We start from the raw sequence: 27,326 nt of genomic DNA, 5'->3' as shown, positions 1-27,326 counted from the left end.
CAGCCTCCTGTCCCAGTGGGGGAGGGGTGCTAGCTGCAGTTTGTGGAGCTTTACTTACAGTTCTAATGCTGCGATCTCAGCCGTTCCACTCATTCCACTGGTGTATGATGTGTGAACAGTCATGGATGTCCCCCAACAGTCGTTCCAGACTATTTACTAGTTTTTCCTGGCTATTTAGTAGTTGCTCTAGAGGACTAACTAAATTCCACACTGCTCTATGCTGCCATCTTACCCTGCTCCCTTGTTGGGAGGTTTTTGATGACTGACTTAATTTCTTATTGTTAGTCTGTTATGATCTTCTGTTTCTTTTTGAATCAGTATATGTAGTATGTGTTGCTAGGAATTTGTCCAGTTCATCTGTGTTACCTAATTTGTTGGCTTATAGTTGTTCATCATATTCTCATATAATTCTTTTGATTTCTGTAGGGGTGGTAGTAGTGTCTTCCTTTTCAATTCTAGTAGTTATTTGCATCTTCTTTTTTTGTTAATCTGCTTAAAGGTTTGTTGATTTTATCAATATTTTCAAGGAGCCAACTTTTGGTTTCATTGATTTTCTAATTTGTTTTATTCTCTATTTCATTTATCTCCACTGTATTTTTTGTTATTTCCTTCCTTCTGCTTGCTTTGAGTTTAGTTTGCTGTTCTTTTTTGTAGTTCCTCCAAGTGTGTAGTTAGGTCTTTGACTTTGGCTCTTTCTTCCTTTTTTAAAAATGCAATTTTATTGAGATATATTCACACACTATACAGTCCAGAGTGTACAATCCATGGCTCACAGTATCATCAAGTAGTTGTGCGTTCATCACAAAGATCAATTTTAGAACATTTTCATTACTTCAGAAAAATAAATAAAAAATAAAATCCCCAACACTCTATACCCCTTATTCTTCTTTTTTAATTTAGGCGTTTAAGGCTATAAATTTCCCTCTCAGCACTGCCTTTGCTGCATCTCATAAGTTTTGATATGTTGTGTCCTCGTTTTCAGTCATCTCACGATATTTACTTAATCTGCAATTTCTTCTTTGACCCACTGATTTTTTACAATGTGTTTTTTAACCTCCATATATTTGTGACTTTTCCAGTTGTTTGCTCGTTATTAATTTTCAGCTTCATTCCATTGTGGTCAGAGAAAGTGCTTTGTATAATTTCAGTCTTCTTAAATTTATTGAGATCTGCTTTGTGACCCAACATATGGTCTATCCTGGAGAATATTCTATGAGCACTTGAGAATAATGTATATCCTGCAGTTTTGGGGTGCAGTGTTCTGTAATGTCTGTTAGGTCTAGTTCATTTATCATATTATTCAAGTTCTCTGTTTCCGTGTTGGTCTTCTGTTCTTTCTGAGAGTAGTGTATTGATGTCTCCAACAATTATTTTGGAGGTTTCTGTTTCTCCTTTCAGTGCTGCCAGTGTTTACCTCATGTATTTGGGGCAGCCCAGTTAGGTGCATAAATAGTTATGATTGTTATTTCTTCTTGGTGGATTGCCCCTTTTATTAATATATAGTGTCCTTTGTCTATTGTAACAGCTTTTGACTTAAAGTCTGTTTTGTATGGTATTAATATAGCTACTCCAGCTCTCTTTTGGTTACTGTTTGCATGGATTATCTCTTTCCATCCTTTCACTTTCAACCTATTTGTTTCTTTGGATCTAAGATGAATCTCTTGTAAACAACATATAGCTAGATCATGCTTTTTTAATCCATTCTGCCAATGTGTGTCTTTTGATTGGGGAATTTAATCCATTAACATTCAATGTTATCACTGTGAATGCATTACTTCAGCCATTTTGTCCTTTGACTTTTATGTGCCATATTTTTTTGCCTCTCTTTTCCTTTATCACAGCATCCTTTTCTGTATAGTTGATCTTTTTTGGTGTATCTGATTGATCTCTTTCTCATTTTTGTTTCTGTATACTTTTAAATTGTTTTCTTTGAGGTTTCCCTGGGGTTTGCATTACACAGCCTATGTCTATAACTGGTATAAATGTCACCGATTTGGTGAAGTCTTTACTAGATGGTCTGATCATAGACAATATGAGAGAACTCGTAATATGCATGCAGAGAAAGTGGAAGAGTTTTCATCCACTTTTCCACCTGATAGAGAGATGAGTCTTTACCAAAAGATGAAGCCCCTTGAGGGAGAGGCAGATAATTCATGCTGCAGATGTTCTTCATGAAAATTCATGCAAAATAATTTATTCCTACAGAAACACTTGTAGGGTGTGAATTCACACTGTGTAAAACTCTTATTGGTGTCATGAATAAAGGCATATTTACTGTGATCACTCACTCATTCCTTAGCATTTCTTTTCTTATGCCAAGGAAACAACCCTAAAGTCAATTTAGGAAAATCTTCAGCTGTTTTCCACGTCAGAAAATTAATAGTGGAAAACAAAAACTTTGTGTGGGCTCTTTAGCACACAATTCTGCAGAGTCAAGAATTTTGAACAACACTTAGTATTGAAATTATGTAGGATGACATTGTATACTGAATGGGTATACTGAATGGTGAATTTTGTAAGTAACATGAAGTGAGATTGGTTCAATAGATCAGTGCTTGCATATATGTAAGCAACAAATATTGTTGCTGAAAGTCTAATATGTTGACCACATTCTAGTTTTGTTTTTATGCAGTTCTAAACACAAAGATTTGAATCAATCAGAAAATAACTTTGAGTGTTAACTCAAACATTTAGAATACGAAATTATGTTTCTTAACTATTGTCTTAGTATTATGTATGTTCACAGCAAGGGTGGAAACAAATATGGATAAATAAAAACACTTTAGTAGTCTTATGGTACATAAATAATTCTCTTTCAAAATACCATTTAATGTTGCCATCAAAATTGAAACAATGAAAAATTGAGCTATTTAAATAAAATGTCAGTTAAAAAAAAAAAAAAAAAAGAACTTACGCTCTAGAGTCAACTTGTCTGACTTCAGATTCCAACTCTGTGACCTGAGGCAAGTTACTTAAGTTCTGTAGGCTTTAATTAGCTTATTTACATACAATGGAGATAATATTATTACCTATCCTATAATATTGTGAGGATTTACTAAAATAATTTATGTAAAATACTTATTATAGAGCCCAGGCAGTACTCAGTAATGGTTAATTATTACTATGTTTTCAAAGTATATATGAATATAATATTCATATTTAGTATGTGAATATAAAATTCATATTTTTTATTGCTCTTTTCTGGTTTTAGAAAGAAATATAATAGAAAAAGATGTGTCTTGATCCATTTACCAATATTATTGAAGTGCAACTTGTAAAGGAGGCTTTAATTTGTGCATTTTTCCCTTTAGGGAAATTATGGATTTCTTTATTTAATATCGGCTTAGAAGATAGTATAATTCCCTTAGGTTTTAAAATGTAATTAACAACAGCCCAAGGGAGCCACGGTTTTTTAAAGCTGTGTTATTATCCCAGTGGTACCAACTTTTATGTAGCAGTATTTCCTAAGGATGAGCTTGAGTAGCAGATGCACAAAGCCTAACTCTTTAATTTGTTTGGAGACTAACAAACCACAGTTTCTCTGCCTATATTTCAGTGAGAGGAGGTGATATAGTATTGTCAGGCCTTCTAATTTTTCTGGCTGTTTGAGGACTTCAGGAATTTTTGAAAAAAAAATTACTGTGTTAGCATACATATAGCATGAAATTTGCCATTTAACCATTATTAAGTGTGCAATTCAGTCGCATTAATTACATTCACAGTGTGCTACTATCACCACTATCCATTATCAAAACTTTTACATCACCGCAAACAGAAGCACTGTACCCATTAAGCAATAACTCCCCATTCTTTTTCCCTCCCCCTGCCCCGGGTAACCTCTAATTTACTTTCTGTGTCTATGAATTTCCAGAGATTTTATATTCTAGATATTTAATTTCCAGAGATTTTATATTCTAGATATTTAATATAAGTGGAATTAAACAGCATTTGTCTTTTTGTGTCTGACTTATTTCATTTAGCATAATATTTTCAATGTATCAGAACTTTGTTCCTTTTAATGGCTGAATAATTTTCCATTGTATGGATTTGTCTCTTTATGGACAATTGGATTGTTTCCACCTTTGGCTATGATGAATAAAGTTGCTGTGAACATTTGTGTACAAGTGTCTGTCTGAGTCCCTGTTTTCAATTCTTTTGGGTATATACCTAGGAGTGGAATTGCTGGGTTGTATGGTAATTCTGTGTTTGACATTTTAAGGAACTGTTAAGCTGCTTTCCCCTCAGGAATGTTTTAAAAAGCAGAAGAGTGTAGAAATAGTTGGTAATAATTTTTTTGAAGTCCTGTAGTTATTTCAAAGGAGTGATACCAAGATGATTTTGTTTAGGTGACCTAGGAATGTCCTGAATGTTTCCTTTGGTCAGTAAGTGTAAGGGACACTTTATTACTAGCTCAGCTGAGGCTTTGGTCTTTTACTAGTTAAAGCTGCTATAACAAATACATTCAAAAGGGCCCAGACTGATGAAGCCTGTTCGGTTTTCTACATAGGACTTCCAAGGTCACCTAAAGGCAGGGGAGGCTCTTGTGGGAGGTTTTGATGGGCTGGTCTCAATCACTTCTACCCATATTCCATTCCCAGAATTCAGTCACAGGGTCATGTGTAACTGCTAGAAGACTGGGAAATGTCATGTAGCTTGTGTCCTGGAGGAAAGTGAGTCATGTTTGTTTAACATCTAGCTGGTCCTTCCATAGACCTTAAACCCCAATGTAGTCCTCAGCTAGAGCTATATAGGAATTCTTTTATTTTGATTATAGACATCTTAGAACCCTAATCACCCTCCATTCCCTCTGAACCCACAAAGTTTTGCATCATACCACTCTAAAAGCCTCTTCTGTGCATAGCTAGGAGATCTTGAAAATCTTGTTTTCCTTTGCCTGTGCCCGAGCTCATGTCTGCAATCCTCACAACCCTTCAAATGGGGGAGCAGAAGTGGTTAGTGAGTGCCACCCTCAGTCTTTTCTCACTTTGTCAACCCAGCTGTGTGGAAGAGGGAAGAAGTCAGAAAGGAGCTAAAGTGAAGCCAGGAAGAAAGAGGTGGCTCGGTCTCAGTTGTTCTCACTTTAATAGGAAGTGTGGCTCTAAAGAGCCCATTTCCACATGTGCTTCCACTTAAAAAACAAAAAAACAAACAAAAAAATATATATATGGCACAATACATATAACATAAAATTTACCATTAGTAACATCATGTACATTCTCCACCCCTCCCACTTTTAGCATTTAATTTATAACTACATTGTTAGATCATGTAACCATTATATACTATACTCTGTCCCTTTTAATGTATACTTATTCTTAATTTTAAAAATAACTGTACAGTTAATGCTTACCACTGTGTTGCTCTCTCTTTAGTTGTTTTGGTTGTCTAAAGCTTATTCTCTAGTTGATTCCTTAGGAAGCGCTTGTCAGAACAATATCTCCTGAGTTATTTCTTGTTGATAACAGTTTGGTTGTGCCGCTTATCTTGAAGGCCAGTTTTACTGGATATAAAATCCTTGGTTTACATTATCATTCCTTGAGTATCTTAAACATGTAACTCTGTTTTCCTGGACATTCTGGATCTATTTCTCATGCATATTAGAAAATTTCACTCCAAATGCAGGCTTTCACAAACAGCACATTAGACAAGACTTTCATGCAAAACTTCCTGGTAATCAGCCACTGCATCTTGGCCCAAACCCCCCTTCCTCAGCTATATACATTCCAATCCTTAAAAGGATACTGAAACCCACTACTCACTTTTCCATTGGCTCAATGCCATTCCCTCTCAAATCCCACCCCAACAGGCCCCCAGGTCTAATTGCCATCTGACCCATCAGCTAAACCTCTGTCCATCTTTACCAATTAACCACCCCAAAGGAAAAGCATAAATACAGCTCTCCCTTTGTCTGGGGTGGGCTGAAGCTTTACTTTAGGTCCCTGCCATGCTGATGGCGCTTTTCTCTCCTACCCCCACCATTCTGCTGCTTGAATAAAACTTTCCTGCCCAAAAGTTGATCAGTCTCTGTGCCTCTATGAGTGCTCCCCCAAATTTCTAACATATATGTTATCCTCTTTCAGTATGTAGTTGCCTTTTTAATTTCAGGAAAGTTATTGAATTATGTTTTTAGTACTTGTTCTGTTGCCTTGCTTTGATTTTCTTTGACAAGAATTCCTATTAGCTGTATGTTGGATCTTCTGTACCTCTCTTCAACATTATTTTTTCTTAAATCCTTTTTTGTTCTTTTGTGATTAAAAAAATTCCTCCTTTCATCTTCTGTGTTTTCTTTTTTAACACAGTTTTATTGAGATATATTCACATACCCTACAGTCATCCACAGTGTACAGTTATTCACAGTACCATCATATAGTTGTGCATTCATCACCAGAATCAATTTTTGAACATTTTCCTTACTCCAAAATAAATAAATAAATAAAATAAAAATAAAAGTAAAAAAGAACACCTGAAACATTCCATTCCCACCATCCCACCCTATTTTTCATTTAGTTTTTGTCCCTATTTTTCTACTCATCTCTCCATTCGCTGGATAAAGGAAGTGTGAGCCACAAGGTTTTCACAATCACACAGTCACACCATGTAAGCTACATAGTTATGCATTCGTCTTCAAGAATCAAGGTTACTGGGTTGCAGTTCGACAGTTTCAGGTATTTCCTTCTAGCTATTCCAATATACTAAAAACTAAAAAGGTACATCTATATAGCTCATAAGAATGCCTTCCAGAGTGACTTCTCTACTCTGTTTGAAACCTGTCAGCCACTGAAACTTTATTTTGTTGCATTTCGCTTCCCCCTTTTGGTCAAGAAGATTTTCTTAATCCCATGATGCCGGGTTCATCCCTAGGAGTCATGTTCCATGTTGCTAGGGAGATTTATACCCCTGGGAGTAATGTCCCATTTAGGGGGGAGGGCAGTGAGTTCACCTGCCACATACATGGGCTTAGAGAGAGAGAGGGCCACATCTGAGCAACAAAGTGGTTCTCTGGGGGAGACCCTTAGGCCTGGGTATAAGTAGACTTAGCCTTTCTTTTGCAGTAACAAGCTTCATAAGGGCAAGCCCCGAGATTGAGGGCTCATGCTACTAAATTGTTAGTCTTCAATGTTTGTGAGACTATCAGTAATAACCCAGGTGGGGAAGTCCAACATTTCTGCATTTTTCCCCAGTTCCTCAGTGGGGGGCCCTGCAAGTATATTTTTATTTTCTGCCCAAATTACTTTGGGATGTATTGGGATTTCACACTAACTTGTACAAACCTACCAGATCTTACCTCCTATTCAAAGTTCCATGTAATTATGGTCTTTGAATAAACTGACCATGCAAGTTAAATTATTTAGTGTGCTGCAGAAAATATAGGTCCTGCACCAAATAAACATATCTTTCCTTGGTCTCACACAGAAGTTGTCATCTTCTATATTTAAGGCATTGTGTTGTATTTTTTCACTCATGTTCCTTTTAGTTTAGTCTCATTTCTTAACTGATCTTTTATTCCATTTGTAGTTTTTTCTTGAGCTCTCCTACCTTGTGAATTCTTCTGATTCTGATTGATGTTTTATGTCATAAATGTTTGTTTAACTCTGTATTAGTTAGGGTTCTCTAGGGAAACAATCAACAAGAGATGTCTATAAATACAAGATTTATAGAAGTGTCTCACGCAACTGTGGGTATGCAGGAGTCCAAATTCTGTAGGGCAGGCAGCAAACTGGCAACTCCAATGAAGATGTTTGATGAACTCCTCAGGCAGCGGACTGGCAACTTCAATGAACGTGTTCGATGAACTCCTCAGGAAATGCTTCGCTGGTCAGCGGAAGAAGAAGTGAAGGTCCTCTGTCTGTCTCGCTTGAAAGTCTTCAACTGATTGTATTAAATCCAGCTGACTGAATTCTCTCATTGTGGAAGACACGCCCTTCGTTGATGTCACCAGTCACAGCTGCAGCCAATTGATTGATGATTTAACAAACCAGCCTTCTGGTTTATCAAGCAGCCACAAATGTCTTTGCAGTAACGGTTAGGTCAGCGCTTGCTTGAGCAGACACTTGGGTACCATCATCTGGCCAAGTTGACCCATGAACCTAACCATCACATGCTCATTTTAAGATTGTATGTTACATATTTTTTTAATCTAGTGTGCTTGTCTTTAGTATGTTAATCTGAAGTTTTAGAAGTAGGTCTGTTTAGGGTGGTTTTCTTAACTTCACAGAACTCCTTCTGTTGTTTTCATGTAGTGTTAAAAAATATAGTGGCTTACTTTCTGAGATTTCCTGGCTCTCTTCCCCTCTTCCACTTCTATCAGAATTTTCTCTTTTCTTTGTCTTTGTTTTTCCTATGTGGTTCAATTTTTTTTCCTGCTTTTATTAAAAAAAATACATGATACTTTATTTACTGTATATTATGTATCTTTGCATTCTTTGCATTGCTTCTGATCAGAAAAATTTTTTTTAAAAAGGAGATAGACTCTAGCATTAAGAGCTTCACTTCACCCCTCCATCCCCCACTTTAAAAAAAATTCTGAAGCCCAGGCAAAGTAACTTAATAGTAGAGGTTCTGGTTCTTGTGAGAAAGTGGGTTTATTTACAGACCCTACCATTCACCGGCTTTGTGGCCCTTGGTCAAGTCATTCATTCTTTAGGCCTCCACTTCCTTATTTGAAAGTGAAGTTAATAATAGTAACTGCCTCAGAGTTTTTGCAAAAATTATATAAAGCCATCCATGTCAAGTGCTTGGCACAGTGTGTGGGACATAATAAATGCTCATTGATTCTTATAGCTCTCAGGTTGCTGCTACCTTAACCTTTCAACATGGTCTTTCTTTTTCCCCTTTCCAAATGCCTTCCTCTTTGCTTTCCAGTTAGAATACTTATCTAAGATATAGTTGATACAGTCTCATTTCTGCTGTTAGGAACTGGAAGATCTTGAGACACATTACTTGTCAAGATCTTAGTTTCCTCATCTATGAAATGTTGGAATTGGACTAGGTGATTTCAGAAGTTTTTTGTACCTCCTAATTTTCAATGAATTTAAGTCTTTGTATGTAATCTCTCAGATCTGCAGCCCAGCACTCTGTGTTATGACAGTCCTAGCCTTCCCTATTTTCTCTTCTTTTCATATCTGCCTCCCTTCCCAGGCCAGCTGTGTGAGACTAGCCATGTGGTTGTCTTAAGAATTTTTAAATTATGTGATTTTTGACATACACACACATACATATTTTATATATATATATATATATATATATATATATATATAAAACTTATGTAAGTGGTGAGGTATGATAACTGATGTAAGAACTATAAGAAAATAGATTCTTTGACAGGCATGTTTTCATGCTTCCTTTTCTGAAGGCAGTATAGTGCAAACGTGATAATAGATAACATTTAATGAATGTTTATAATGTTATAGAAATTGTTTATAATGTTATAGAAATGACTTATTACATGTAGTGACTTAATACAACTACCCCATGAAATAAGCACTAATATCCTCATATTACACAAGAGGAAACTGAGGCCATGAGAGTTAAGCAACTTGCCCAAAGTCACACAGCCAGTAATAGGGGTAGAGCTGGGATTCACATATTGGGCTAAAGTCTGTGCTCCTAACCCTAAGCATATAGCCTTTGGAGTCTTAATGCCTGGTTTAGTATTCTTTAGTTGCCAGGTTTCTTTGATTTTTACATTAAACAGACATCTTTGAATAAGGGATTTGGTACTGTGTTATTGTATGGCCCAGAGTTATTCTCTGCTGAAATCGTCTACATTTTCAGGTCAGAGCAAAATGCCTATCAGTACCAGTAACAAAGCCAAGAGTCTTCTTAAAACTCAGAGGTCGGATTTTTTTTTTTTACTGCTTTTATTCACAAGCATACAATCCATCCCATGTGTACAGTCAGTGGCTCATGGTATAATCACACTGTTATGCATTCACAACCACAATCAATATGAGAACATTCTCATTTCTTCTTGAAGAAAAAATGAGAATCTCATACTCCTGCCTTGTATCTCTGTGTTATTAATATTTAGCTTTGGTTTAGTGCCTTTGTTAAGTTAATGAAAGAATATTAAAATGTTACTATTAGCTATAGACCTTAGTTTGTACTAATTGTATTTTTTCCATATACCACCCTATTACTACCACCTTGTAATAGTAACATACATTTGTTTTAGTTCAGGTTAAAACTTTCTTACATTTGTACAATAAACCACCATCATTGTCTACTCTAGTTTTGCTAAGTTATACAGTCCCAGTTTTTATCTTCTAGCTTTCCTTCTGGTGACATACCCCACCCTAATCTTCTTCTTTCAGCCCTACTCAAACTCTGCTTTGTTAATTACACTTACAGTATTGTGTTACTACCACACAGTATTGTGTTATCCATTTTTGAACCTTTACAATCAAACTTATTAAACATTTTGTACTCCTTAAGCATCAATTGGCCAGTCTTTGCCCTCTTTCTAGCTCCTAATAACCTGTGCTTCCAAATTTTACTTCCAGACTATGCTCATTAGAGTTAATTCATATTACTGAGACCATAGAATGTTTGCCCTTTAGTTTCTGGCTTATTTCACTCAGTATAATGTCCTCAAGGTTCATTCACATCATTGCATGCATCATGACTTCATTCCTTCCTGCAGCTGCACAATTTTCCATTTTATGTATGCACCACAGTTTGTGCTTCTATTTTATCCATCCAAGTTGATGGACCCTTGGGCCACCTCCTTCCATTGGCAATCATGAATAATGCTTCCATAAACATTGGTGTGCAAATGTCTATTTGTGTCCCTGCCTTCAGTTCTTCCATAGAGGTTGGATTTGAATGCAGTGATGATTGCTTGTTGAGACTCTTGACTGCGGGGTGGGAGAAGCAGCATTAAGTGTAAAGCAATCACAGTCCCCAGTGTCTACTTGGATGAACATATTGCTTGAGAGATTTTGCAGTTTGGCCTGTGAAGATTAATCATGGATGAACTACTGGATCAGAGCAGCATGTCCTATGTAATTACCTTTACCAATGTTCTTTATTTCTTGTGGCTTTGAGTTACTGTTTGTTGTCCTTTTATTTCAGCATAAAGGACTTCCTTTAGCATTTCCTGTAGGGCACGTCTTCTGGTAATCACCTGTTTCAGTTTTTTTTTTTTTTTTTTTCTTTAAGGACTTTAAATATATCATCCTACTGTCTTCTGGACACTATGGTTTCAGATGAGAAATCCACTGTTAATCTGATTATGGAATTCTTGTATGTGACAAGTTGCTTCTCTCTTGCTGTTTTCAAAATCCTCTTTGTCTTTGGATTTTGACAATTTCACTCTAATGTTTCTTGATGTAAATCCCTTGGAGTCTATCCAGTTTGAAATTCACTGAGCTTCCTGAATGTATATTTTCATCTTTCATCAGATTTGAGAAATTTTCAGCCATTGTTTCTTCAAATACTTTTTATGCCCTTGCTCGCTCTCCTGTCCTCCTGGGATTCCAGTGATGGATATATTAGTACACTTGATGGTGTCCCAAAGGTCCCTAAGGCTCTGTTCATTTTTCTCCATTATTTTTTCTTTCTGCTTGTGCCAGTTTGGATGTGTTGTGTCCCCCCAAATGCCATTATCTTTGTTATAATCTTGTGTGGGCAGACCTATCAGTGTTAATTAGATTGTAATTCTTTGAGTGTTTCCATGGAGATGTTTCCCACCCAGCTGTGGGTGATGACTCTTAATTGGATAATTTCCATGGAGGTGTTACCCCACCCATTCAGGGTGGGTCTAAATTGAATCACTGGAGCCCAATAAATGAGCTGACAAACAGAAGGAACTCAGTGCAGCTGAGAGTGACATTTTGAAGAGGAGCTACAGCCAAGAGGGACACTTTGAAGAATGCACTGGAACTGAGAGTGGAGATTGAGCTTTCAGAGATGCTTTGGAGAGGCCTTTGAAAGCAGACTTTTGCTCCAGAGAAGCTAAGAGAGGACAAATGCCCCAAGAGCAACTAAGAGTGACATTTTTGAGGAGATGAAGCCTAGAGAAGAATGTCCTGGGAGAAAGCCATTTTGAAACCAGAACTTGGAGCAGACACTGGCCCCATGCCTTCCCAGCTAACAGAGGTTTTCCAGACACCATTGGCCATCTTGTAGTGAAGGTACCCGATTGTTGATGCATTACCTTGGACGCTTTATGGCCTTAAGACTGTAACTGTGTAACCAAATAAACCCCCTTTTATAAAACTCAATCCATTTCTGGTGTTTTGCATTCTGGCAGCATTAGCAAACTAGAACACTGCTCCTCACTGTGGATAAGTTAAATTGTTTTGTTTTCAAGTTCTCTGATTCTTACTACTGCATGTTCAAATCTGCTATTGAATCATCTAGTGAGGTTTTCATTTCAATTACTGTACTGTGCAGCTCCAAAATTTGTCATGTTTCAGGACTTCATTCCTTCTTACTGCTGCATAGTATTCCATCATATGTATATACCACATTTTGTTTATCCACTCATCTGTTGAAGAACACTTGGATGTTTCCATCTCTTGGCAATTGTGAGTAATGCTGCTGTGAACGTCACTGTGCAAATGTCTGTTTGTGTCACTGTTTTCAGATCTTTTGAGTATATATTGAGAAGTGAAATTGCAGAATTGTAGGGTAACTTGATATCTCATTTTCTGAGGAACTGCCAAACTGTCTTTCGTAGCGGCTGTACCATTATATATTCCTACCAGCAATGAATTACATTTCCAATTTCACCACATCCTCTCCAGCATTTGTAGTTTCCTTTTTGTTTAATGGCATCTCACATTCCTGGTGTGGGATGATACCTCTTTTTGGTTTTGATTTGCCGTTCCCTAATGCTGGTGAAGAGGAACATTTTTTTCATGTGCTTTTTAGCCATTTGTATTTCCTCTTTGGAAAAATGTCTTTTCATATCTTTCACCCATTTTATAATCAAGCTGTTTGTACTACTATTGTTGAGTTGTAGGATTTCTATATGCAGAATATCAGAAATGGATTGGCTTTTATAAAGGGGATTTATTAGCTTACAAATTTACAGTTCTAAGGCCATAAAAGTGTCCAAATTAAGGCAACAACAAGAGGATACCTTCACTGAAGAAAGTTCGATGGCGTCTGGAACACCTCTGTCAGCTGGGATGACAAGTGGCTGGCATCTGCTGGGCCTTTGCTCCCAGATGGCATTTCAAAATGGCTTTCACCGAAATGTCTCTGGGCTTCTGTTTCTCTTAACTTATCTCAGCTCTTTGCTTGGTTCTCCTGGGGTTTTTCTCTTTAAGCATCTGGGGGTCCTCTCATAGCTTCTTTGGGCCAAACTCTGTGCTTCATTGCTTCAGTTAGCATTTCCAAATGTCTTTCTGTCTCCAAGCTTCTGGGTCTGTGTGGGCTTTCAGCTTTCCTAAGGACTCTAGGGATCTACCCTGTATGGGCACGGCCACATCTCCATGGAAATAACTTAATCAAAGGTCCCACCCAAAGTTGGATTGGTCACATTTCCATGGAAACAACCTAGTCAAAAGGTCCAACCACAATAAGTCTGCATCCTTAAGACTGAATTAAAAGAACATGGCCTTTCCTGGGATATGTAACAGTTTCAAACTGGCACAATTCTATTTGCTTATTTGATTTGCATATTTATATTATTTATAAGGGTTGGGAGTGTTCTCCAACTATGTCCTCAAATACTCTTCTTAGCTTCTTACTCTTCTTCTTGATAACTCATGATTCTTATGTTTGCATGCTTCATATTGTCCTTCATTTCCCCGAGATCCGTTTCAAATTTTTCGATTTTTTTCACTATTAATTAGTTCTTTTGTGTGTTTGCATTCAATTCCTGTATCCTCTATCACTCATTCTTTCTTCTGCCTCTTCAGATCTGCTGTTTTCTGTCTCTAGTATATTTTTAATTTGATCTGTTGTACCATTTATTTCCACAAGATCTGCTAGTTTTCAATTTACTCTTTAAAAATTCTTCTTTATATTACTCTAGAATCTTCTTGATGTCCTTTATGTCCTTAGCCAAATAATTAAATTTGTTTTGGAGATTTGTGTGTACTACTTTGATTAATTGCTCTGAGTTCTGTGTGTCCTCTGGCTTTTTAATTTGGTCATTTGGCTTGTCCATATCTTCTTGTTTCTTCATATGCTTTATGATTTTCTGTTGGCTTTGGGGCATTTGCTTATCTCGATAAGGTTATTTTGGAAATGTAGGAGTATTTGAACATTTATATATATATATATTTTCTTGGCAGAGCCACAGCTTGCTGGAGTGTACTTTCCCTGTCTTCTCAGCAGATGGTGCTCTTGAGCCACCTCTCACCCTCAAGCCATCTTTACCCTAACTTCACCTGTGTGCTGGATGGTGTTGAAATCGGGTGGAAATCCAATTAGCGCACCAGTTCTTTATGTGCACTGGGGACTGCCAGGCCTGTGCAGTTCGACAGGGAGTCTGCTTATGGGCACCGTGGATCTGGTGATTCCCGGGCCTCCGAGTGGATCCCTCTCAGGCTGTGGGGCTGTGCATCTCACCCTCTAGCTCACACATGCCCTGTTCCCTGCCCGCCATGTGCCTGTGAGCTTCTGAGTTGTGGGAGGGTCTCCTGGTGCTTCCATGTTGCACCCTTCTCTATGTACCACCTCTTGCTTGTGCACACCATGGCCTTCATGGAAGTAGAGTAAATGTAGTTGTATTAGTTAGGGTTCTCTAGGGAATCAATCAATAAGAGATATCTATAGATATAAGATTTTATAAAAGTGTCTCATGTAACTGTGGGTATGCATGAGTCCAAATTCTGTAGGGCAGGCAGCAAACTGGCAACTCCAATGAAGATGTTTGATGAATTTCTCAGTCAGTGAACTGGCAACTTCAGTGAATGTGTTTGATGAACTCCTTGAGAAATGACTGACAACTTCAATGAACTCCTCAGGAAATGCTTCGCTGGTTAGTCGAAGAAGTGAAGGTCCTCTGTCTGTCTTGCTTAAAAGTCTTCAACTGATTGGATTAAATCCAGCTGATTGCATCTCTCATTGTAGAAGACACGCCCTTCGTTGATGTAATCAGTCACAGCTGCAGCCAATTAACTGCTGATATAATAAACCAGCCTTCTGGTTTATTAAACAGCCACAAATGTCCTTGCAGTAATGGTTAGGCCAGTGCTTGCTTGACCAGACACCTGGGTACTGTCATTTGGCCAAGCTGACACCTGAACCTAACCATCACAGTGGTCAACACTGGTCTTCTGCCTCCTGGATTCCCTCATGGGAGCTCCCAGCTGCGTGGCTGTGGAGGATTATCTCCCCAGCTAATTGCTGAGAAGGGTGCATGGGAGTGGAGAGTCACTTACTCCCCTGCTTGGCATCCGTCTTGCCATTCAGCCCCCAGTGGTGGTCTTGGTTGAATAAACTCACCCCATCCTTTGAGACGCAGTTTCTCTGCTGTTTCATCACATTGCCTTCATTTATGATATCCCACTCCACCTTCAGTTCCATCCATTCAGAGTCCTTGTTGCCTTTCTCAGTGGCCATCCCTCTCTAGTTGGTTACCAGCAGTAGTGCCCAAACTTGGCTTCCTTCCATGGTGTGTTAGTCTTCCAGGTTGCTGTGAGAAATACCACACAATGGGTGGGCTTAAACAACAAGCTTTTACTAGCTCATAGTTTTGGAGGCTAGATGGTTTGCTTCTCCTTGGGGTCAGGAGTGTTCTGGTGCTGGGGTTCTCTGGCTTTCCTGTCCTTTCTCTACTGAGTAATATCCTCTTGACTTCCTGCTTCTAGCTCTTTCCTGTGGCTGTTTCTATATAAGGCCTCTAGTGATTGGGATTAAGACCTACCCTTTTCAGTTGGGCCATACTTCAACTAAAAATAACATCTTCAAGAAGTTCTGTATATATTGGGTTCATATTCACAGGAATGAGGATTAAGATTAAGAACATGTCTAAATTGGGGTACATAATTCAACTTCTACACGTTTCTCCTTGATCCATAGGTGTTATTTCATCCTTGCCACATAAGATGCTGGGAATGTAGGCTGCTCCCTAGATGCTTTCTTTTTTTGCACTTATTGTTTCCAATTCCCTTTTTTCCTGCTCATTCCTGCTACAATTTCCTGGACATAACAGTTGCTTCGATGATTCAGTGCCTGAATATCTCTCTCTTCCTTTGTTCATTTACTACCAATTAAAAAAAAAAGATCTTTTTTTCCTTCTTTCTTCAGCTGTTTATTTGCAAGTCATATACTGGATAGCTACCACCAACCATCTTAGTATTCTCCCACATTTGCAAACTCACCAATCACAGTTTATGACCTTAGGGTTTTTGTTTTTGTTTTTGTTTTTTTTTAATGTTTCTCAGAGAGGTGGGCATTTACTCTTTTTCTTGTGGCTTTCAGGATTGAAATGGTGCCTTTTAAATGCAGGAGTTTTGTTTTTCAAATGGCAGGTAATAGAAGTGTCATTTATTTCTCCTTGTGCTTCTTCTTTTGTCTTTGTGCTGTCCAGATCAGTTTGATGTGCTGCTTATAAGGTTTTATTATAGCTTCTTTTACTGAAATAAAAAAGAGATGCCTATTGACTTTGTTTTGTTCAGAAGAGTCTCCCATTTAATGCTGGTTATTAGCTTGATGTTGACCAGGTAGCTGAAAAATGTCTAATATTGATGGTATGGTTGGACACTGCTTACTGAGTGGGGAGGAAGAGGCATTGCGGGTGGGTGGGACAGACTACACTAAAATAAAGGTAGATGTGAGGCAGTGTCTGTGTTTTGTATTGTCTTTATTTTCTCCATAGTCATTTTTATACTTTTTCTTTGAAAACATGTATTTAGCTCCCTATAGGCATATGAAAAAAAAAACTGATTTATTTTTGCATTAACTGAATGTTAGAGGTATTTCTAACTTTGTATAATAGGTAAAGGAAGGTCTATAAAGATTTAAAAAAAATGAAAATATGCCTTTCTTTATTGGGTATAGGAAAAATATGTGAATACAAACAGAAAAGTAAATAGTTATGTAACTTTATTTACTATGAAATATATATCTATCAAAATGCTTGTCATGTCATCTTCTGGACTTTCTTTCCTGTTTGTCCTTTGGCAATTTATAATCAATACCCATGTCCTTCATAGCATACCCAACCAGCTTTTACTAAGAAGTATGTTTCTGAATTTAGCTATTAAGCAGGAAATATAAAATTTTTAAACTGTAAGAATGTTGTAGAGAGAGGCTTAATGTTAAGTTCTTATACTATAGAAAAGGTATTAAAGACTTGTGTCCTTTTCTCTTTAAAGGATGTGGTAACTGGGCTTAGTCCCCTACTCTTCAGGAAGCTCAGTAATCCTGACATACTTTCATCCACTGGAAAAGCTAAACTCCAACGACAGCTTAGTCAGGATGACTGTAAGTTACGGAGAGGAAGTCTGGCCAGTTCTCTGTCAGGTAAATATCTAATTTTGTTTATAAAAAATGTGGGATTATGTTGTCAGTATTTAAGGATGTCCTAATTGACTTGGCACTTTTGACAGTTTCTTTTCTTGTGGTAGTCTTTTAATAGAACATTTAGGTTTAAGGAGACCTTCTTACTTCCTCATGGAATCTCTGGATGCTGATCTCCTGAATCTGCTAGATATTTGTTTGTTGTTCAGTATTACTGGTTATTCCCTTTCAGTCTGATTTTTGCTCTCTGCCCACTGCTGTAGATTTCACAACCTTGGCTTCTTTTGACTTTCTTTTTTCTCCATTTCCAAAGCCCATAGCTGCTCCCCCACATCCCCCAAAGAAAAGGCAATTAAAAAGTCCAAGGGGAAAATTATACAAGAAGTTATGGTCCAAATAGGAAGCAATTAATACGTTGAATAATTTTTTGTCTTTAAACTTTCTATTTTGAAATAATTCAAACCTGCAGGACAGTTGCAAAAATAATACAAACCCCGTCTAGAGAACTTCAACATACCCTCAAGACCATACTACCCAGATCAACCAATTTTAACGTTTTGCCAAAATGTGACATATTTTTTTTCTTTTTTCTGTTCTATTTCTTGCAATCTTGAATATTCATTCTTTCTCCTTTTTCTTTTCTTTTTATTAGCAGTTGTAGGTTTATAAAAAAAAATCATACAGAAAGTACAGTGTTCTTATATACCCATCCCCGTACACAGTTTTTCCTGTTAACACTTTGCATTAGTGTTAATAATTTTTTTTGTTACAATTGATGATACAATATTCTTTTAATTATACTATTAACTATAGTCCATAGTTTACATTAGGGTTCGCTTTTTCTGTTGTACAGTTCTATGGGTTTTAAATTTTTATTCTGGTTACATATATATAACCTAGAATTTCCCACTTTAACCACTTTCAAATATACAATTTAGTGGTGGTGTTTTCATTCATGATGTGCTGCCATCATCAACATCCATTACCAAAACTTTTCCATCACCCCAAAGAGAAACTCTGTACCAGTCAAGCTCAACTCTATTCCCCAACCCCACCCCAATCCCTGTATCCTATATTCTAGTTTCTGACTCTGCATTTGTATCTTCTAATTATTTCGTGTAAGTGAAATAAATTTTGTTAAGTCCACAGATTACAAGACACAGTGGCATAATTTTAAGCAAGTAATAGAGTATGAAAAAAAGAATCCATTTGATCTCTGTGCTAAAAATATTACATCAATAGAAAAGAAAATGCATTCCTGCCATACTCTTTGGCCTAGAAGTAAGCAGTAAATAGTTGCAACTTTCTTCTTTTTTGTCCATATTTAGAGCTATTTTCTGAAACTATATTATCCCACTCTTTAATTGAAATTTTAGTTTTGTTGTATAGAGCCATTTTTTTATTGTTTAAGTGTTTTTCATAGCACTATGCTCTTATTTTAAGGATGTAATATCTTCTAATTCTCTACAAGCAGAGTTTTTTTTTTTTTAAACTCTTTATTTTGAAATAGTTTCAAACTTACAGGACAGTTATAAAAATAATTCAGACCCCATACAGAAAACTCCAACATACCCCTGCCACCTAGACACCCAGGTCCACTAATTTTAACATTTTATCACATTTGTGAATATCTTTTTATCTGTCCATGAGCCTATCAATCCATCTATCTGTCTTTCTTTCTGTCTGTCCATTTTCTGAACACTTGAGTGTAGGTTATATACTTCAGGCTCCTTGAACACTTAATACTGCCATGGACATTTCCTAAGAAAAGGATATTCACTTATGTAACCACTTTAGTGCAGTTAACAAGTTCAAGAAATTAACATTAATATAAAGCTTACATTCTATATTCCAAATTTTTCTTATGTCCCAATAACATCCTTTTGAAAGACTTTTCTCCTCCATTCTTAGATCCCATCCAGGGTCATGTATTGCATTTAATTGTTCTTCTCTCTTTATCTTTCTTTTTTCTTTAATTGCGAAAACATGTATACAACATGAATCTTCCTATCCCAAACCCTGTCAAGCATACCATTTATTGGGATTAATTACAATGTGATTGTGAATGTTGCCATACCCTCACCTCCTTCCATTATTAGAACTTTCCCTTTGCCCCAAACAGAAATCCTATACCCATTTTGCATTAACTCCCTATTCCTCCTGCCCCCATCCCTGGCAACCTGTATTCTAATTTCTGACTCTATGAACTTGTATATGCTCTGATATCTTCTTAGTTACCATGGGGCTTAAATTTAACATCCTAAATCTGTAGTAGGCTCATTTGCTTTGATGCCAACTTAACGTCCATGGTATACACAAACTATATTTCTATATCTCTGCATTCCCCCACTTTTATGTAGTTCTTTTCACAAATAATGTTTGTACATTATGTGTCCAAAACCACTCATTTATCATTATAGTTTATGCACTTGCTCTTTAGATCCTGTAGGAGGTAAACATGGAATTACAAACTAAAGACACAATAGTACTGTTGTTTTTGTTTACCCCTGTCATTACCCTTACCAGTGATCTTTATTTCTTCATGTAACTTCAATCTATTGTCTATTTGCCTTTCCTTTCAACCTGCAGAATTCTCTTTAACATCTCTTGTCGGGCTGATTTTTTTTTTTTTTTTTTTTTTTTTTTTAATCATCATTTTATTGAGATATATTCACATACCACGCAGTCATACAAAACAAATTGTAGTTTCGATTGTTTACAGTACCATTACATAGTTGTACATTCATCACCTAAATCAATCCCTGACACCTTCATTAGCACACACACAAAAATAACAAGAATAATAATTAGAGTGAAAAAGAGCAATTGAAGTAAAAAAGAACACTGGGTACCTTTGTCTGTTTGTTTCCTTCCCCTACTTTTCTACACATCCATCCACAAACTAGACAAAGTGGTGTTTGGTCCTTATGGCTTTCCCAATCCCATTGTCACCCCTCATAAGCTACATTTTTATACAACTGTCTTTGAGATTCATGGGTTCTGGGTTGTAGTTTGATAGTTTCAGGTATCCACCACCAGCTACCCCAATTCTTTAGAACCTAAAAAGGGTTGTCTAAAGTGTGCATAAGAGTGCCCACCAGAGTGACCTCTCGGCTCCTTTTGGAATCTCTCTGCCACTGAAGCTTATTTCATTTCCTTTCACATCCCCCTTTTGGTCAAGAAGATGTTCTCCGTCCCACGGTGCCAGGTCTACATTCCTCCCTGGGAGTCATATTCCACGTTGCCAGGGAGATTCACTTCCCTGGGTGTCTGATCCCACGTAGGGGGGAGGGCAGTGATTTCACCTTTCAAGTTGGCTTAGCCAGAGAGAGAGGGCCACATCTGAGCAACAAAGAGGCATTCAGGAGGAGACTCTTAGGCACAAATACAGGGAGGCCTAGCCTCTCCTTTGCAGCAACCGTCTTCCCAAGGGTAAAACTTATGGTAGAGGGCTCAACCCATCAAACCACCAGTCCCCCATGTCTGTGGTCATGTTAGCAACCATGGAGGTGGGGTAGGCGAATACCCCTGCATTCTCCACAGGCTCCTCAAGGGGGCACTACATCTTTTTTTTTTTTTTTTTTTTTTTTTTTTTTTTTTAACTTTCCCTTCTTTTTTCAAATCACCTGTATGAAAAAAAAAGTTAAAAAGAAAACAAACATACAATAAAAGAGCATTTCAAAGAGACCATAGCAAGGGAGTAAGAAAAAGACAACTAACCTAAGATAACTGCTTAACTTCCAACATGTTCCTACTTTACCCCAAGAAAGTTACATAATATAGCAACATTTCAGTGAACTTGTTCCTACTACAACCATCAGAAATTAACAGACAATAGTCATTTCTGGGCATCCCCAGAACGTTAAATAGCTTATCTGTTCTTCCTGGATTATTGTTCCCCCTTCCTTAATTGCTCTCTACTGCTAGTTCCCCTACATTCTACATTATAAACCATTTGTTTTACATTTTTCAAAGTTCACATTAGTGGTAGCATATAATACTTCTCTTTTTGTGCCTGGCTTATTTCGCTCAGCATTATGTCTTCAAGGTTCATCCATGTTGTCATATGTTTCACCAGATCGTTCCTTCTTACTGCTGCGTAGTATTCCATCGTGTGTATATACCACATTTTATTTATCCACTCATCTGTTGAAGGACATTTGGGTTGTTTCCATCTCTTGGCAATTGTGAATAATGCTGCTATGAACATTGGCGTGCAGATATCTGTTCGTGTCACTGCTTTCCGATCTTCCGGGTATATACCGAGGAGTGCAATCGCTGGATCGAATGGTAGCTCTATATCTAGTTTTCTAAGGAACTGCCAGACTGACTTCCAGAGTGGCTGAACCATTATACAGTCCCACCAACAATGAATAAGAGTTCCAATTTCTCCACATCCCCTCCAGCATTTGTAGTTTCCTGTTTGTTTAATGGCAGCCATTCTAACCGGTGTTAGATGGTATCTCATTGTGGTCTTAATTTGCATCTCTCTAATAGCTAGTGAAGCTGAACATTTTTTCATGTGTTTCTTGGTCATTTGTATTTCCTCTTCAGAGAACTGTCTTTTCATATCTTTTGCCCATTTTATAATTGGGCTGTCTGTACTATTGACATTGAGTTGTAGGATTTCTTTGTATATGCAAGATATCAGTCTTTTGTCAGATACATGGTTTCCAAAAATTTTTTCCCATTGAGTTGGCTGCCTCTTTACCTTTTTGAGAAATTCCTTTGAGGTGCAGAAACTTCTAAGCTTGAGGAGTTCCCATTTATCTATTTTCTCTTTTGTTGCTTGTGCTTTGGGTGTAAAGTCTAGGAAGTGGCCTCCTAATACAAGGTCTTGAAGATGTTTTCCTACATTATCTTCTAGGAGTTTTATGGTACTTTCTTTTATATTGAGATCTTTGGTCCATTTTGAGTTAATTTTTGTGTAGGGGGTGAGGTAGGGGTCCTCTTTCATTCTTTTGGATATGGATATCCAACTCTCCCAGCCCCATTTGTTGAAAAGACCATTATGGCTCAGTTCGGTGACTTTGGGGGCCTTATCAAAGATCAGTCGGCCATAGATCTGAGGGTCTATCTCTGAATTCTCAATTCGATTCCATTGATCTATATGTCTATCTTTGTGCCAGTACCATGCTGTCTTGGCAACTGTGGCTTTATAATAAGCTTCAAAGTCAGGGAGTGTAAGTCCTCCCACTTCGTTTTTCTTTTTTAGAGTGTCTTTAGCAATTCGAGGCATCTTCCCTTTCCAAATAAATTTGATAACTAGCTTTTCCAAGTCTGCAAAGTAGGTTGTTGGAATTTTGATTGGGATTGCATTGAATCTGTAGATGAGTTTGGGTAGAATTGACATCTTAATGACATTTAGCCTTCCTATCCATGAACATGGAATATTTTTCCATCTTTTAAGGTCCCCTTCTATTTCTTTTAGTAGAGTTATGTAGTTTTCTTTGTATAGGTCTTTTACATCTTTGGTTAAGTTGATTCCTAGGTACTTGATTTTTTTAGTTGCTATTGAAAATGGTATCTTTTTCTTGAGTGTCTCTTCAGTTTGTTCATTTCTAGCATATAGAAACATTACTGACTTATGTGCATTAATCTTGTATCCCGCTACTTTGCTAAATTTGTTTATTAGCTCTAGTAGGTGTATCGTCGATTTCTCAGGGTTTTCTAGATATAAGATCATATCATCTGCAAACAATGACAGTTTTACTTCTTCTTTTCCAATTTGGATGCCTTTTATTTCTTTGTCTTGCCGGATTGCCCTGGCTAGCACTTCCAGCACAATGTTGAATAACAGTGGTGACAGCGGGCATCCTTGTCTTGTTCCTGATCTTAGAGGGAGGGCTTTCAGTCTCTCACCATTGAGTACTATGCTGGCTGTGGGTTTTTCATATATGCTCTTTATCATGTTGAGGAAGTTTCCTTCAATTCCTACCTTTTGAAGTGTTTTTATCAAAAAGGGATGTTGGATTTTGTCAAATGCTTTTTCAGCATCTATTGAGATGATCAATTGATTTTTTCCTTTCGAGTTTTTAATGTGTTGTAATACATTGATTGTTTTTCTGATGTTGAACCATCCTTGCATGCCTGGAATGAACCCCACTTGGTCATGGTGTATGATTTTTTTAATGTGTCTTTGGATTCGATTTGCAAGTATTTTGTTGAGGATTTTTGCATCTATATTCATTAGGGAGATTGGCCGGTAGTTTTCCTTTTTTGTAGCATCTTTGCCTGGTTTTGGTATTAGATTGATGTTAGCTTCATAAAATGAGTTAGGTAGTGTTCCATTTTTTTCAATGTTTTGAAAGAGTTTGAGTAAGATTGGTGTCAGTTCTTTCTGGAAAGTTTGGTAGAATTCCCCTGTGAAGCCATCTGGCCCTGGGCATTTATTTGTGGGAAGATTTTTGATGACTGATTGGATCTCTTTGCTTGTGATGGGTTGGTTGAGGTCTTCTATTTCTTCTCTGGTCAGTCTAGGTTGTTCATATGTTTCCAGGAAATTGTCCATTTCTTCTACATTATCCAGTTTGTTGCCATACAGTTGTTCATAATATCCTCTTATAATTTTTTTAATTTCTTCAGGATCTGCAGTTATGTCACCTTTTTCATTCATTATTTTGTTTATATGGGTCTTCTCTCTTTTTGATTTTGTCAGTCTAGCTAGGGGCTTGTCAATCTTGTTGATCTTCTCAAAGAACCAACTTTTGGTGATATTTATCCTTTCTATTGTTTTTTTGTTCTCTATGTCATTTATTTCTGCTTTAATCCTTGTTATTTCTTTTCTTCTACTTGGTTTAGGATTGGTTTGCTGTTCATTTTCTAGCTTCTTCAGTTGATCCATTAGTTCTTTGATTTTGGCTCTTTCTTCCTTTTTAATATATGCGTTTAGTGCTATAAATTTCCCCCTTAGCACTGCTTTTGCTGCATCCCATAGGTTTTGGTATGTTGTGTTCTCATTTTCATTCGTCTCTATATATTTAGCAATTTCTCTTGCTATTTCTTCTTTAACCCACTGATTGTTTAGGAGTGTGTTGTTTAACCTCCAGGTATTTGTGAATTTTCTAAGTCTCTGATGGTTATTGACTTCTAATTGTATTCCATTGTGGTCAGAGAATGTGCTTTGAATAATTTCAATCTTTTTAAATTTATTGAGGCTTGTTTTATGTCCCAGCATATGATCTATTCTGGAGAAAGTTCCGTGAGCACTAGAAAAGTATGTGTATCCGGGTGATTTGGGATGTAATGTCCTGTAGATGTCTGTTAAATCTAATTCATTTATCAGATTGTTTAGGTTTTCAATTTCCTTATTGGTCTTCTGTCTGGTTGATCTATCTATAGGAGAGAGTGATGTGTTGAAGTCTCCCACAATTATTGTGGAAACATCAATTGCTTCCTTTAGTTTTGCCAATGTTTCTCTCATGTATTTTGTGGCACCTTGATTGGGTGCATAGACATTTACGATTGTTATTTCTTCTTGCTGAATTGCCCCTTTTATTAGTATGTAGTGGCCTTCTTTGTCTCTCAAAACATCCCTGCATTTGAAGTCTATTTTATCTGAGATTAATATTGCTACACCTGCTTTCTTTTGGCTGTAGCTTGCATGAAATATTTTTTTCCATCCTTTCACTTTCAGTTTCTTTGTGTCCCTGTGTCTAAGATGAGTCTCTTGTATGCAACATATTGATGGTTCATTTTTTTTGATCCATTCTGCGAATCTATATCTTTTAATTGGGGAGTTTAATCCATTTACATTCAACGTTAAAACCGTGAAGGCATTTCTTGAATCGGCCATCTTATCCTTTGGATTATGTTTGCCATATTTTTCCCTCTCTCTATTAATATCCTTTATTGTACCCATACCGAATCTCTTTAGTACTGAACCTTTCTCCAAGTCTCTCTGTCCTGTCTTTGTTTCTCTGTCTGTAGGGCTCCCTTTAGTATCTCCAGTAGGGCAGGTCTGTTGTTAGCAAATTCTCTCAGCATTTCTTTGTCTGTGAAAAATTTAAGCTCTCCCTCAAATTTGAAGGAGAGCTTTGCTGGATAAAGTATTCTTGGCTGGAAATTCCTCTCTCTCAGAATTTTAAATATATCGTGCCATTGCCTTCTCGCCTCCATGGTGGCTGCTGAGTAGTCACTACTTAGTCTTATGCTGTTTCCTTTGTATGTGGTGAATTGCTTTTCTCTTGCTGCTTTCAGAACTTGCTCCTTCTCTTCTATGTTTGACAGTGTGATCAGTATATGTCTCGGAGTGGGTTTTTTTGGATTTATTCTATTTGGAGTTCGCTGAGCATTTATGATTTGTGTATTTATGTTGTTTAGAAGATTTGGGAAGTTTTCCCCAACAATTTCTTTGAATACTCTTCCTAGACCTTTACCCTTTTCTTCCCCTTCTGGGACACCAATGAGTCTTATATTCGGACGCTTCATATTATCTATCATATCCCTGAGGTCCATTTCGAGTTTTTCAATTTTTTTCCCCATTCTTTCTTTTATGCGTTCATTTTCCATTCTGTCATCTTCCAGGTCACTGATTCGTTGTTCAACTTCCTCTAGTCTTGTACTATGAGTGTCCAGAATCTTTTTAATTTGGTCAACAGTTTCTTTAATTTCCATAAGATCATCCATTTTTTTATTTAGTCTTGCAATGTCTTCTTTATGCTCTTCTAGGGTCTTCTTGATTTCCTTCATATCCCGTACTAGGGTCTCATTGTTCATCTTTAGTTCTTTGAGTAGCTGCTCTAGGTGTGTCTCTTCTGGTCTTTTGATTTGGGTGCTTGGGCTTGGGTTATCCATATCGTCTGGTTTTTTCATATGCTTTATAATTTTCTGTTGTTTTTGGCCTCGTGGCATTTGCTGTCCTTGATAGGGTTCTTTTAGGGTTTGTAGACCAGTTGAAGTCCTTATCTCTAATTTATCAGATCTACAGCTTCGTGGAGTACACTTTCTCTAACTAACCAGCAGGTGGCGTCCACGAGCCACCTGTTCTCCACAAGCCAGATCTCCCCTGCTTAGCCTTTTTGGTGAGTGGGGGAGTGAGTCTTGTGGGGCCCAATTGGTGTCCCAAGCTTGCGTGTGTAGTTGGTGTTGCCTGCCCTGTATGTGGGGCGTGTTACTGGGCAGTCGGGGAGGGGGGGTGGCCCTAACAATCAAATCTCCCTGATGATCCTAGAGTTTTAAAGCTACTGCAATAGTCTAATCCTTCAGTTCAGTCCTGCCACAGTTTGTCTCTGCCACTGACCCACAAGTCTTTGGTATTGGCGTATGGCTCCTGAGACTTGCAAGTGGGCCCCTCTTCCAGGCTGTGCACCCCGGGTCCTCTGTTGAGGGATGACTGTGCTATGTCACAGGTGAGTGCCGTCCCCCCAGGGCAGTTCTGGGCTGCTGGGCTGTGTTGGGAGGCTCCCAGTCTGCTCAAATGATGGCTGAATGGGGCTCTGTTAATTCACACTGCTCCCCCTTCCCAGCTCTGGGACATTCAGCTGAGGTTGCAGGGAAGGCTAATGTCCACGCCCAGTTTTGTGGTGTGTGCCTGTTATTTGAAGCACTTCCGTCACACTGGGTTGTCTGGGGCAGCTCTGGGCTATGGGGCTGGTGATGGGCAGGAGTGTTTCCTGTCCACCAGGATGGTGGCTGTGAGCAGACACCCCCCTTTTCTTGGGAAGTTGTGTTGTTTAGTGAATTTTCTCAGCCACTGGATTATTGCCTTTTGTCTCAGCGCTCTCTTATTTCTGCTCTTGACTTGACGTGCCCAAATTTCAATTCTTTGAAGCTTTCTGTATTGAGCTTCTTAGAGTAATTGTTTTAGAAAAAGCAAAAAGGATTTAAAAAAAAAAAAAAAAAAAAAAAAAAAAAAAAAAAAAAAAAAAAACGGCCCTCCTCAGAGATCTAATGGGTTATTG

General features: G+C 37.6%; 1 protein-coding gene across 5 annotated transcripts in view; it reads left to right on the top strand.

The window, feature by feature from the left end:
• The window catches only part of MAST2 (microtubule associated serine/threonine kinase 2), a 330,440-nt gene that overhangs the window by 15,263 nt on the left and 287,851 nt on the right, over positions 1–27,326 (top strand). For all 5 annotated transcript variants that reach the window (XM_037827342.1, XM_037827341.1, XM_037827340.1 and 2 more), the window contains exon 2: positions 17,280–17,427. In XM_037827342.1, the coding sequence (XP_037683270.1) occupies positions 17,280–17,427 (148 nt within the window). The remainder of the gene's footprint in view (positions 1–17,279; positions 17,428–27,326) is intronic.

Source organism: Choloepus didactylus, chromosome 2 (assembly GCF_015220235.1).
Source record: "Choloepus didactylus isolate mChoDid1 chromosome 2, mChoDid1.pri, whole genome shotgun sequence".
Classification (NCBI taxonomy): domain Eukaryota; kingdom Metazoa; phylum Chordata; class Mammalia; order Pilosa; family Megalonychidae; genus Choloepus; species Choloepus didactylus.
The sequence above is the reverse complement of the archived record's forward strand: the minus strand, read 5'-3'. Positions and strand labels throughout refer to the sequence as shown.